Genomic DNA, 12,499 nt, shown 5'->3' with positions numbered 1-12,499 from the left:
TTACCTCTCCCCATCCTCAGGGCTTCAGCTCTCGCAGAGATTCATCTTACAGAGATACGACAGTCTGGCTGATCAGCGCGTCGGCACTGGATGACAGTGACACATATGGAATCATGGAAGCGTTGGGGCTGGAAAAGGCCCTTGAGAGGAGGGATCCAACCGCTGACCCAGCCCTGCCCAGCCCACCACTAACCCATGTCCCCAAGCACCACATCGAGGCGTCTTTGCAATCCCCCCCGGGACGGTGACTCCAGCACTGCCCTGGGCAGCCTGTTCCAGCGCTTGGCAGCCCTGTGGGTGAAGGAATGTTTCCTGAGCTCCCATCTAAACCTCCCCCGGCACAACTGGAGGCCGTTTCCTCCCGTCCTGTTCCAGTTCCCCCACCAGACTTGTGCTCCAGACCCTTCCCCGCTCCGTCACCCTTCTCTGGCCCCGCTCCAGCACCTCGATGTCCTTCTGGCAGCGAGGGGCCCAAACCTGAACCCAGTTTTTGAGGTGCGGCCCCGCCAGTGCCCGTACAGGGGGACGGTCACTGCCCTGGGCCTGCTGGCCACACCATTTCCACTCAGAAGACGTTGGTTTGGATCTTACATCTAAGCTCAAACTTGAGGTGTGCACATACATTTGCTCAGCAGTGGGCTGCAATTTTTCTGCAAGTTTTTGCAATTGCAGGAGGTTGCCTGAGAATGGAAACTTTTTTAAAGCACAACAGCTGATAACGGGGTAAACGTGTGTTTTAAGCCCTTAAACTGCCACCAGCTCTGACAGGGAGCGTGGTACCTGAGGCCCGACTCTTCGGAAGGAATGATGTGGCTTCACCTTGGCTTTCTTCGCAAGCCTAAGGCAGCAGCAGTCGGGGGAGAGGCGCTGGAGGGAAGCGGAGGAGGAGACGTCCTGGAGAATGGCCCGCATGAGTACGCTGGAGCTCACAGGGCTGTGAATTTGGGAATCCCGTTTCTAGCCCTGTTGCAAGCCGGATCACTGCCGCTCCGTTAGGTATCGTCCTTTTCCACGTGTAAAACTGAGGATTTAGTTGTTTTGCCCGTGGGGTGAGCAGAGCAGCTGACAATATTAGATCCAAGAACCATCTCGCTGTAGCAAAGGAAGAATTATGGCGTGCCTGTTGCTTGCTTGCTCTTCCCTGCCTTGACCGTACGATCTGAGCAAGGTCTGGGCTTGGCACGGAGGAGCGAGATTCCCTCACCGCTCCTGCGCACGTGGGGCACCTGGTAGAGCTGAGCGAGAAACCTCGCAGCCCCCCACGCACGAGGGACGGCTGCTTTGGCTCACATAAGCACGTGCTGTTGCCCCCAAACCTGTCAGCTCTAGGGCTGCTTCCACATCAGGATCCGTCACGTCTTTGCCCCGGCCCTGACGGTGCGTCTGGTCTTGCTGCTGCCCGTCCCCGCCGTCGCCTACCGAGCTGCTCGTAGCCCCGCTCCCCGCAGCGCCCAGCCACGCATCCCCTTCGTCCAGCTTTCCTGCCTCTGCCGCTCCGCCGAGGAGATTCTGCTCCGCTGTGGCTGGGGATCGCTGGGACAGCAGGGACCTTTCTCCCTTCCTGACGGAAAACTGCAGGCCGGGAGTTTCTGATCTTTTCTCCACAACCGAGGAGGAACTGCGTGGGAGCGCTTTGGGAGCTTTACGGTGGGAGGCAAGCAGGTTTGGGTTAGGGGAAGGGGAGCCAAAGGAGCTGCTGATGTTTTAATCCAGTTTCCAGCGGCTCCTGGCTTGGGGAGGAAGAGGAGGATCTAACTGGGCCGTTAGCGTGCTCTGACGCTTATTCTGCTGACTGGAAACGCGGTGGGGGACGCTTCCCTTGCCGACTCAGCTCCTCCAGGCAGCTGCGAAACGCTCTGCCGAGCCGGTCTTTCAAAGCTGCCGGGTCCGGGTGTCACAGCAGCGATAGCTTGAGGCAATAAGCAGGACCGGTGTAGGCAGAGCTGCTATCTTTTATTACACACATTTATCTGGCTGGAGGACGGGGAAGAGCTTTGGGATAGACAAGCCTTCAGTCCAGCTTCCCTTTCACACCTGAGGGGCTTGTGTTCCCGAAAGCACGGTTCCTTTCTCTAATTCGTAACTGAAGGTATTGCCTCTCCTTCGTGCCTTTGCTGGCATCGGGCTCTCTGCAGTCAGGTACGCGATGTGTTTTTGCAGCGTTCCTGGGGGAAGCTGTTACTTCGCCCTGGCCGAGTCCCGGAGAGGCTCGTGGTGCTTTGTCTGAGCGAGCGCAGTTTGCCTACCGCCCCGCACGCCCTCCCGATGGCGTAAAGCAGAGCGCTCTGAGGATGTGGTGCCATTCTCCTTCTCCGTTTCGCCTCTCTGGTCTGTGCTTTAGTTTAGATGAATCCTTTTTCCTAGTTCCTCTGAACTCTTCTGTTGAATTTGCCTGTTGGAGTTTGGGGTAGAGGAACCTCAGCTGATCGGCACGTGGGGAGCAGGATTTGGGAGGGAGGAGGTCTGACTGCTTCAATCTTTTTTTCCCTTCTCCCGCTGGCTATGGCTAAGCCTGTTCCTGAGCCCTGTCTGTGCTGTCCCAAGTGCCCAGCTGCCCCAGGTCCCCCCTTCAGCCACCGAAACTGCCACAGCTGGCGTTTGGCGATGGCCATCGGTGACGCTCAGCGCTGCCCGGCTTCCCCTCTGAGGTCTGGGGGTGCCCGGGGGGGTGTCAGGCAGTCCTCGTCCCCAAGCCCTGGTGGCAGCAGCTGTGGTGTGGAGTGCCGGCAGGGCAGGTTTTTGGGGTTTTTCGGGGTTTTTCCGTGTGTCCGGCATCGCTTGCCGCCCTCTGGTGGAACGAGCTTTTGTGCATGGGGCCGCCCGGGCGGCGAAGCGAAGCTTCGGCTTTATCCCCGAGCCCGAGCACAGCCCCTGCGAGGCGAAGGGACCAGCCCGGCCCTGCCTGCCCGGCTGGCTGGGACGCGGTCAGACCCTTACCCGGCCGGGGGTACGGCCCTGCACGCGTCAGGGTCACCTGGAAGACGCAGAGCGGCGTTTCGTACAAGCCCGCGAGAGGAGGGGACGGCCGCTGCGCTCCCCTGCTCGCGGGCCTGCTGGCCCCTCCGCTCCTGGTACCTTTTGCTTCTCCCGGAGCCCCCGCAGAGCCCCGTCTGGTTCAGACAGACTTCTTTCTGGTAAAATGGTTTTAGTGTTCAGCGCGTGTTTACTGGTTCCCAGTTGGGCTTTAGTCAAGTGTTAAAGGGTGCTGGGGGTGTGATTGATGTCCTAGCTGAGGTCTTTCTTATTTTCCTGGCAAAGCTTTCCTGAAGGGTTTGAACCTGCCGATAGCTACGTCTAATCCTCGGGCGCGGGAGTCTGGTTTGCTTTGCAGACGTGCCGGCCAGGGTGAATCTCTCGCAGGAATCCTGGGCAAGATCCTGGCTTGTGCCGGGTCTCAGAGTAACCTCGGGACCTGGGGAGCCCGCGGGCCGCTGGTTTTCTGCCTGACTCTCTGGACCGGGAGGCTGAGCGTCTCTGGGGTGAGAGCGGGAGCGCTGGAGCCGCTGCGTGCCACCTCCCGGCACGGCCTTCGCTCGCCAGGACGCTGGCAGCTTGTGGCACCAGCAACCCAGATTCGCGGCGCGGGATCTTTCTCCGGTCTCATCGTGGCGGCAGAGAGGGGGGAAACGAGGGAAAGATGGAAACTCAAGTCCAAAGCCATTGTAGCGCCAAAAGCCTGGAAAAAAACTTATCTCCAATCTCCCTTTTTAAAAATTTTTTAATAAAGCCTTTTGTTTTTGCAGTAATCTCATCCTCTTGCCGGCCCAGGATTTTCCAGGCTCTCTCCCACCCCTCTCCCTGCGGCTCGGGGGAGCTGCGCTGGTGTGTACGTACAGCAGAAGGTGATCACACACTGTGCGGATTTTACTGCTCCCGCGAGGGACGTTTTCTAGGGCTGTTTTTCCGATTATTTCACTGAATCCTCCCGTAAACCTGATCTAGCCAGGGTCCCCATTCTCCCCCTACCCCCACTCTGCGTGGGGAGCGGGGGGAGACAGAATCTCTTTTCCAGGGAAGGATCTGTCGCTTATTCAGCACCCACACAGCAGGTCAAGGAGTGGGCGAAGTCTGATGTTCGGCGCTGTCTGATGACCCGTGTCTGAGGAGGGAACGGATTCCTGCCTGCGGCATGCCCCGGGCCTCGTCTCGCTGACGGGCGCGTGGTCCGTGTGTCCTGCCAGCTGCGGGTTCTGGCGTGGAAAAAAATGTGGGGTGACCCAAGCGATAGAGGCTGCGTTCAGCTCCCTGTGCGTGAGGTCGGTCCCGCCGCTCCCCATGGGTAACCTCAGTCGGACGCACCTGGCACGGCGTCTAACACGTGTGACGGTGGGAGTTGCGTCATTGCAGTGACGTTGTCACCTCGAGGGCTGTGTCTGCAGCCTGTTCCTGCCCTGTTCCCTACCCAGGTCTCTCCCAGTGGGGTCCAGAGTGGCTCCAAATGTGCCCAGCGCTTCGAAACCCACCAGTAACTTCAGGTTACGGAGGCGGGATGGGTTGTGTGCTCCACCTGGCCTCAAACACTTTGTCCGGCAGCCCTAGAGTCCTGAGCGCAAACGTGGCGGAGCCCAGCAGTGGGCAGGACCTTTGCTGACGTTCGGTGCTGGGAAGAGCCCAGTCTTGCGATAGCGTCATGATAGGCACCAGAAACCCCCGTGCGCTTGTCCTGCCAGATGGAATAGTCCTGCTGGGTCTGGGATGAACTGGGGAGCTGCTGGGGGGGAGATCTGCCGTTCAGAGGGACTTTGGTGGGCTGGAGAAAAGGGCTGACAGGCCCCTTGTGAAGTTTAAGGATGAAGAACGTGAAGTTCTGCAGCTGGGGCGGAACAAGAGGGGCCAGAGGGGGATCCCGTTGCTGCCTGCAGCCGCACGAGGGGTGCGGAGGAGATGGGGCCAGGCTCCCGCGATGCCTAGGGGTGGGATGAGAGGCGGCGGGGACGAGGCGCAGCGAGGAAAATTCTGTTTGAATGGAAGGAGGGAGTTTGTGTCCACCGGAGCTGCGCAGCCCTGGAACAGGACCCAGAGAGGTGGCGAGGTCTCCATCCTCAAAACTTGACCAGACCAGGTCCCGAGCGTCCTGATCTGACTCGGAAGCTGGCTCCGCTTTGAGCAGGAGGTTGGGTTATGGACCTCCAGAGGTCCTTTCCAGCATAATTTTTTCTGTTTCCACAATCTGAGTTTGTGTGGATTCTGATGCGCTCCTGAGCCTGGGGCCGCACTGGCACCTCTTCCTTGGCTTTCACGTTCGCTCGGAGGAAGCAGCGCTGCTGGGAACTCCTTTCCCCATTCTGCCTGCCCTTGCACGTTGGGTTCTTGCATCCTCTGCCCTGGTTGTGTCTTTACGTGCTCTCGGTGGCTTTGAGCTCCAGGGGAGAAGAGGGACGGAGGGTCTTGAAATAGCTCCGGGAGATGGCTGGGATATGGAAGCTGCAGAGGGAGAATAATTTGGGGCCCAATGAGCGAGGACGCAATTCTTGTGCGAGCTGAGCAGCTGCCAGAGAGCTGCTCGGGCAGCCTGTCCTCAGGAGAGAGGTGATGGACTTTCTCTCTATGCAGTCCCAGGTAATGTAAGTGCACGCTGCTTAATGAGCCCCTTCCTTCCTTCCTTCCTTCCTTCCTTCCTTCCTTCCTTCCTTCCTTCCGGTCCCAGAGGACCTAAGAGCGAGAGGTCGTACGGCCCAGAGCTGTCCAGGTTGGGGCATGAAGCGCTTTGTGGTGATCTTGGACCTGGCCGCAGACTAGGTGTGGTGGCAGCTTCAGATTTCATCGCCCAGCCAAGGTCTCTGATGAAGTGAATGCAAAAGTGCAAAGACTCGCGTGATGGGATCTTACTAAAGCTACTTTTTTCTGACTTTCAGGCCAAAGGGGCTCCCAGGAAGAGCAAAACTTTGGAAGATGATTCGTCACTGAAGGAAAACGAGGGTCTGCTCACTCAGAATGAATACGAAGAAGACAGCTCAGATGAAGAGGTAGGACCCGTTGCAAATTTTTGGGGTTTTTTATACGTGGATATCAGATAGAGGTGATGGATTTCCCTCTCCGTGTGAGCAAGAGGGGATGTGGTCAAACAGCGTTGTCTCTGACGGGGAATTGCCCAGACCGCTCTCTGCTGGGTGGCAGAGAGGGTTTCTTCAGCCATGCGGAAGGTGACCGAGCCTCACCCGTGGCTGCCGGGGTTCCCTTCGCTGTTCAGGGACCTGCCCTGCTCTCCGAGGGAACCTCTCTGGGGTTTCGCGCGTCGGAAAAGATTGGATTGTGTGGATGATAGCAGGATCTCGGCAGTAAAATGCCCCTAGGGTTTGTTTGTTCCAGGCAAACTTCATTGCCTTTCTTAATCGTCTGCTAAATCAATTAATGCGATTGGCGTCAATCAGCTGTTTCGGTAGAGCCCTGGGGTTGGGACAGAGCGATTGCCAAGGGCTGCGGGGGCGTTTGGATCTGGCCCTTCTCGCTGGGATTTGGGTTCACCTGGAAGGGTACTGGGTAGCCTCACACACGAGTTGGACAAGTGCTTGGAGAAGCCTCCTGGGTGCCGGTTAGGTGGAATATTTCAGGCTGTCTCCTGCTCAACCGCTGAGAAGTAACAGAGCACAGAGAATCCTGCGTGGCCAGGCAGGTGAAGAGCCGGCCGGTGCCTGCTGCTCGCCGCCAGCGCTCCGAACGAGGAGCTCCGACAGCTCACTGGGGCGCTGGCTGGCACGGAACGGCCGTGGGCACGGGGGGGAGCGTCGGGAACGACGGCAGCGTAGCGCCCGGGGCTCGGGACGAGAGTTTTCAGAGCGGGGATGTGAGCGGGACTTTGGCTGCACAGCCAGCTTCAGGAGAGCTCTTTGGCATCGCTGACGCCTCAGAGGCTTGCGTTTCCTGGTGCTCGGAGGGCCGCGGCTGTTCCTGCTCCCGTCCCGGCGGAGGGGAGGGGGGGATTGGGTGCCTGCCGGCCTTTCTGCTCCAGCGAGGGCCCGAAGGTTAGATGTTAGAGGCCCACCTGGGCTAGCGCTGGAGCTGCCGGCAGTCCCTGCCCCCGGGTCTGGAATAGAGATTTAGAGAGAGGGGAAATATATGACTATAGAAAACATACACTTGTGTAATGTCTCCAGCATAACCCAGGAAAAAAACCCTTTCATGCAGGAATTCAAGGTCTCTCTCCCCAGCTGGTCCTGCTTCAGGGCCCCGGTGGGGGGAGCGCTGATTCAGAACCTGTTGACATCAGAGCAGCTTCCAGTGGCTTTGTTCCTTGTTCCCCGTTCCCAGCCCCCTGCCCTCCCTCTGTAATTGTATTTATCTCTCCTCCATAAGAACCCTGATGCTTCTGCTTCCTGCGGCTGGGATGCGCACACTGGGTGCTTTGTGCTCGCCTCCACGAGGGGCATCGCCCGGCGTCCCCCGTTCGCGCAGGGGCAGCTCGGGCACGACTCGGGATGGGAAAACACTTTCTTGCCCCAAATAGGATCTGTATTTTTTTATTTTTCATTGTCTCTTTTTTTTGGTTGAGACCTAGCTTACATCGCAGCCTCATCCCAATGAATGTGTAGCCTCATCCTAATTAAAGTCTTGATGAAGTGCAGTGCTTTAGCGCGTTGCTCTTTAGGAGGGCCCTGAAGACATGAACTTGCTCTGGGTTGTCGGTGCCGGCTGGGAGGGAGCCCAGCCCAGCCCCACCACCACGCACTGGTGCTTCTCCCACGGATTCGGTCAGCCTGGCCGGGGTGGGAACCGCGGCGGCCGGTTTCGGTGCTGGGTGTCTCTTTGTTACCCCCTCACTCGTCCTTTGTCCGGAGGCGGCTGCTCGGCGGGGCGGCTGCGTGTCGGGGGTGGCGAGGCGCAGCGCTGGGCTTCGGGGGGTGCGCAGGGTGCCGCCTGCGTGCTCCCACCCTGCTGACCTGCCGCCGGCCTCACGCGGGCGTGTGGCTTCACCGCCTTTAAGCGAGCCGGCGAGCGGCAGCGTTTTGCAATGAGACGGTGGGTCAGGGCTAGAACACCTCCTGGGTCTGCGATCCGTGATGGGCGAGGGTCCAGATCCGCCCTCCCCTGGAAGGAACGTCGTCCCTCTGGATGTCCCAGCCCAGGGCTCGGCTGCGTGGTGCGGCCTGAACCCGGCACCTTGAGAGCAGAGCGGGGAGCGCGCTGGAAGCCAGGGCTGGCGTGGCTGCAGCATCCCCTTTGCTGCCAGTTTGGGGGTCCCAGCCTCGGTCCGTGCGTGGGGGCAGCCAGCCGGGGTGGCGGGGCCCTGCCGAGCTGCAGGGACAGATCATCCCCGGGCTCCGCTCGCTGCTGGGGGCTCTGTGGGAACACGCAAAAAATTGGGCAGCCTTTGGGTAGAGATTAAGCCTTGTGCCCCCTGACTACATGTGTCTCCGTGATAATTATCTCCAACTTGATTGTTACCTTTCATGGTGGCAGCTCTGAATGTTAGCGACGCGCAGTAACCCCCTCGTGCTTGTTCGTGCCGCGGCGTTCAGCAGCAGCGAGCTCCCGCAGTCGGGTGCTGTGGTGGGAAGGTGTCCCTGTCCCCGCTGGCTCCTTCCCCGGCCGCTCTCCCCACCGGTCACCCTGGTGGGTGCTGCTCAGCTCAGACCCCAGCCGGGAGCACCCTGGGTGCAGCTCGGGGTGCTCCCCAACCCCCATTTGCCTGGCTTCGTCTGCAAACCTCTGACCGTGCAGCCTGCCCTATCGCTCCGCTCCCAACCGCGGGATTGCTCCCGAACCCAGCGGCAGTTTGGGAAAACATCCGGTGCCACCGCTGGCACGGCCGGTGCCCCGGGCCGTGCCGCTGCTGTGCCGGCTGTCACTCACCCGCCGGCGGCTGGCTCTGAGCTTGCGCGCTCTCCCCTCCGCCTGTGCGTGGGCTTCGGAGCTCTTTAATAAAGAATAATAGCTCAGACCTGCTATGCCCCTGTGTTTAGCACAGACTGAATTTCTTCTAGCTGTGCTCCTGCTCACTTGGCAGCTGCCGGCGCTCAGCCTGGCCGGGCGCCCAGGCCGGTCTCTGCCGTGTGCTCCGAGAAGAGACACAACAAAATAAATTGGTTTCCTGGCCGGGGCGGGTAGGGGAGCCCGTGTCGCACACAGGGCCCTTTCCCGGTGCCAGGCGGGCAGGGTCCCCGCGCCGGGCGGCACGAGAGCCCCGGTGCACGCGGGCCAGGTTGGCCACCGTGCCGGTGCCGCCGCGGAGCCGGTCCCCGGGCCAGGCCCCCCAGCGATCCCTCCGGCGCTCGCCGCGCAGCCCAAGCGTCCCTTCCTCTCGGCCGCTCGGAGATGAATGGCCGTGAGCTGCAGAGGCTGTCAGGGCCTCGCTGGGAGGAAGCAGTTTGGGGCTTTTGTTTGGTTCTGTTTCCTCCCGCAATGACTATTCCATATGTCAGTGGATAATGAATGAAGGCGCGTTGAGTGCTCCTCGGTGAGCCGGCGGCTGTTCCAAGCCCACTTCCCTCCTCCGCAGCGCAGCTGACCCGGGCGGGGGGGCTCAGCGGCTGGCCGGGCTGAGGGAGCTCTTCTTTCAGTAGCTGATTAGCCAAGAGAGAGAAAAAAACCTCCTGCAGAATGTGCTGCTGGCAGACAGCTCCTTCAACTCATCGCTCCATGTGTGTGTTTGTGTGTGTGTGTGTGTGCACGGCTGTGCGTGCGCTTCCCGACCTGCCTGCCTCCAGCAGATGCTCCAGGCTTCCCACTCACCGGCTGCATTAACCGCTTAGCAAATCTCCCCCGCGAGCGTGTCTGGCCGGGCAGCCGCGCGTGCTCGGCCCCGTCTGATGGCTGCGAAGGTGCGAGAGGAAGGGTTGCGAGGAGCCTGCGGTTCGGGCTCGGGCCGGGCTGGGCAGCAGCACCACCGGGACGGAGCCGAGCACGTGGGAGCCGGGAGAGGAGCGACCCGCCAGGTGCTTTGCCGCTGGCCTGACGGTGTGGCAGGATGGTCGGGGCTCCGTCTCTGCCCTCGCAGCCCTGCAAAAGCTCGGGGGTGCCCCAGGGCAGAGCCCGGGGAGGCTGTGCCCACCCTAACCTCCGCTGCGCCCCGAGCAGGGAGCCCCCCACCTCCAGCCGCCCAGGGGAATCGCGTGGGAGCAGGTTCCCGAATTGTGCTGGCTGCTCGGCACGCAAGTGTTTCTGCTGCTGAATTCAATTCTTTTTATTTTCCTGCCCTTTTCTGTTGAGGGGAAAGTTCATCCTAGCATTGCTGCGTCCTTTCCCAAATGTGCCTGTTCCATCTCGGGGAACACCGATGCGCTGCGGTTGTTTTATGCACTGGTAAGGGAGCAGGGTGGGGAGCTTCAGGGGGAGCCCGCAAATCCAGGTGAAGATACCGCCCTCGCCCGCGTTTACCCGTGCTAAAGGATGTGGCCGGAGGGGTAACACGGGCTCCTTCCTCCTTCCCGGGCTCCCGGTCGCTCACAGAAATAAAGTTCTTGGAAAGTACTCGGTGAAAGCGTCTGCTGCTAGGCTCGGCATCGGGAAGAAGTTGGAAATGGGATGGAAGAAGGAAAGCACTGAAAGCTTCGTTACAGCCCGTCAGTGAGGTCCTCCAGCTCCAGTGCCATGCCCCATTGCCATTATTCCGTTTTGAAAAGAGGTAGGGAGAGGAAAAGGAACTCCAGAGATGGATAGCGGGGATAATTGGTGGCCTGGGGGGAATCTGCAGATGAAGAGATGTGAAAAGACAAGATTTGTGTAGTTTGGAGGCGAAGCGGAGTCTGAGAGGACACAATAACAGGATGTAGAAGGTAGCACGGGGGGATATTTGACAAGATGAAAAGGCATCAGATTTAAAACTGGAATGGCAGGAGAGGGAGGCGCACACCATGCAGACGGATTATCTTACACACCGCCGGCCCGCAGATTTCATGGCCGTGAGATGCCGGTGGTGCCAAAGGCTTTGCAAACATCAAGGTTTGCAGATACTAATGTGAATAACAAGAACATCTGGAGCTACAGCGGTTTAAAATAAAATTGACGCTCTCCGGACCTTGTGGATCAAAGCGTGGTCCCTAAACCGTACGCCCCATCAAAGCTCCGGCTGCGCCGGGGCAGCTGGTGCTACTGGGGTGGCGGGAGCCTCCTGAGCAGCGCAGGCTTGGGTGCTGGGATGGAAACGCCAACGGCGAAGGACGGGGGTCTCCAGGAGCCGATTCGCCTCCAGCTCGGAGGAGGGGAGGGAGATCTCTGCAGTGATTTTCTCTCCAGCCAGACCCGACCTGGCTTTGGTCAAGTGCCACCACGGGACGTGGTCTTCCCCGCTGACCGGGCCGGTTGGGGTTCCTCTGGATTTCCCGATGAAAGGCATCGTACGGGCCGGTGTAGAGACCTCGGCTGCTGCGCGCTCTGCCTCAAGCGCCAGTTGGACAGGCGGAGCGGCCCGAGCCTTCGTGCCTGCCGCCCTTCCCTGCGGGACGTCTCGGGACCGGCCCCGTGCCTGCGTGTCGGTGCTCGGTGGCTGTCCTCGGGGTGCCTGCGGGATGGCACGGCTCGCTCGGGAGGGGAAACGTCAGCGGCTCCGAGCGGCTCGGGCACTTGCTCGGGTTTCTGGTGTTTCCAGCCAGAACGGAAAGTTTCTGTGTGCTGCATGTGATGGAGGATGGGGGAACCGGGGCTGGAGCTGCCGGACCGCCGGCGCGGACGCAAGCCCGTTGCCCGTGACGGGTCGGCCCTCGCCAGGCTGGCGCACGTGGGTGGCGAGCGGGCTGGTTCCATCCACGCAGCCCCTCGGCATGGGACCGTCCCAGCAGCCTGGCCTGGCTGGGGGTTTCTCTCCTGGGTTAGGAAGATCTCGAGGTCCAGGCAAGGCTGGTGGAGAGCAGAGGGGAAAGCCACCAATTAACGTAAAAAAAAAAAAAAAAAAAAAAGAGCTAAATTACTATGTCTTTTGGCTGCCCCAAACTTGATATTTAAGTCGTTTGTAAAGGAGCTCAGTTGGGGCAGGAAAGGCTTTTTCCTTCTGGAAGGAATGACATCACCGAATACACTGAAACGATCAGGTCCCTGACCCAAAGAGAGCGAGAAACCCACAACAACTTTCGGCTGATGAGTGGAAACTTTTCTTTCTTTCTTTTTCTTTTTTTTTTTTTTTTTCCATTAGCTTTCCCCCTCTGCGTGCTGGGTCTGCGCACTCTGCTGCGGCTCAGCTTACGGCCCGTCCTTTCCAAAGCGCGCTGACGTCTCTCCGAGCGGGCTCCTGCCATCAGGGCGACCTGGGAGCTGCGGGGGGGGTCCCACCCACCCCTGCCCCACGCTTCCCCCCGGCCCAGGACCCTGCTGGGAGCCGAAAGGCTGCGCTCGCGCTCGTGTTCATGGCGCAGCCGGCGGGGCATCGTGCCAAGGCTGCCACCGCGGTGTGAGCTCACCGCTGCCGACAGCGCCTGCTCGGTAAGGTTGAAGTTGCCTTTTGGCGGTGCGGTCTGCATCCCGCTTTCCCTCCCAGGGCCCGGCCGCAGCATCACCTTCCCTTTGCTGCCGGCCGCTCCGTTGGCAGCGCGGGCTGCCGCCAGGTACCCACGGCTTGCTCGAGTGGGCA

The 12,499-nt window shown here is 60.1% G+C and overlaps 1 protein-coding gene across 1 annotated transcript in view; it reads left to right on the top strand.

Moving 5' to 3' along the window:
• BOP1 (BOP1 ribosomal biogenesis factor) overlaps window positions 1-12,499 on the top strand; it is a 66,910-nt gene that overhangs the window by 9,166 nt on the left and 45,245 nt on the right. Inside the window, exon 3 of the mRNA XM_054818735.1 lies at window positions 5,856-5,966. Coding sequence (XP_054674710.1) covers window positions 5,856-5,966 — 111 coding nt within the window. The remainder of the gene's footprint in view (window positions 1-5,855; window positions 5,967-12,499) is intronic.

Source organism: Grus americana, chromosome 2 (assembly GCF_028858705.1).
Source record: "Grus americana isolate bGruAme1 chromosome 2, bGruAme1.mat, whole genome shotgun sequence".
NCBI lineage: Eukaryota > Metazoa > Chordata > Aves > Gruiformes > Gruidae > Grus > Grus americana.
This window is presented reverse-complemented; position numbering and strand designations above follow the sequence as displayed.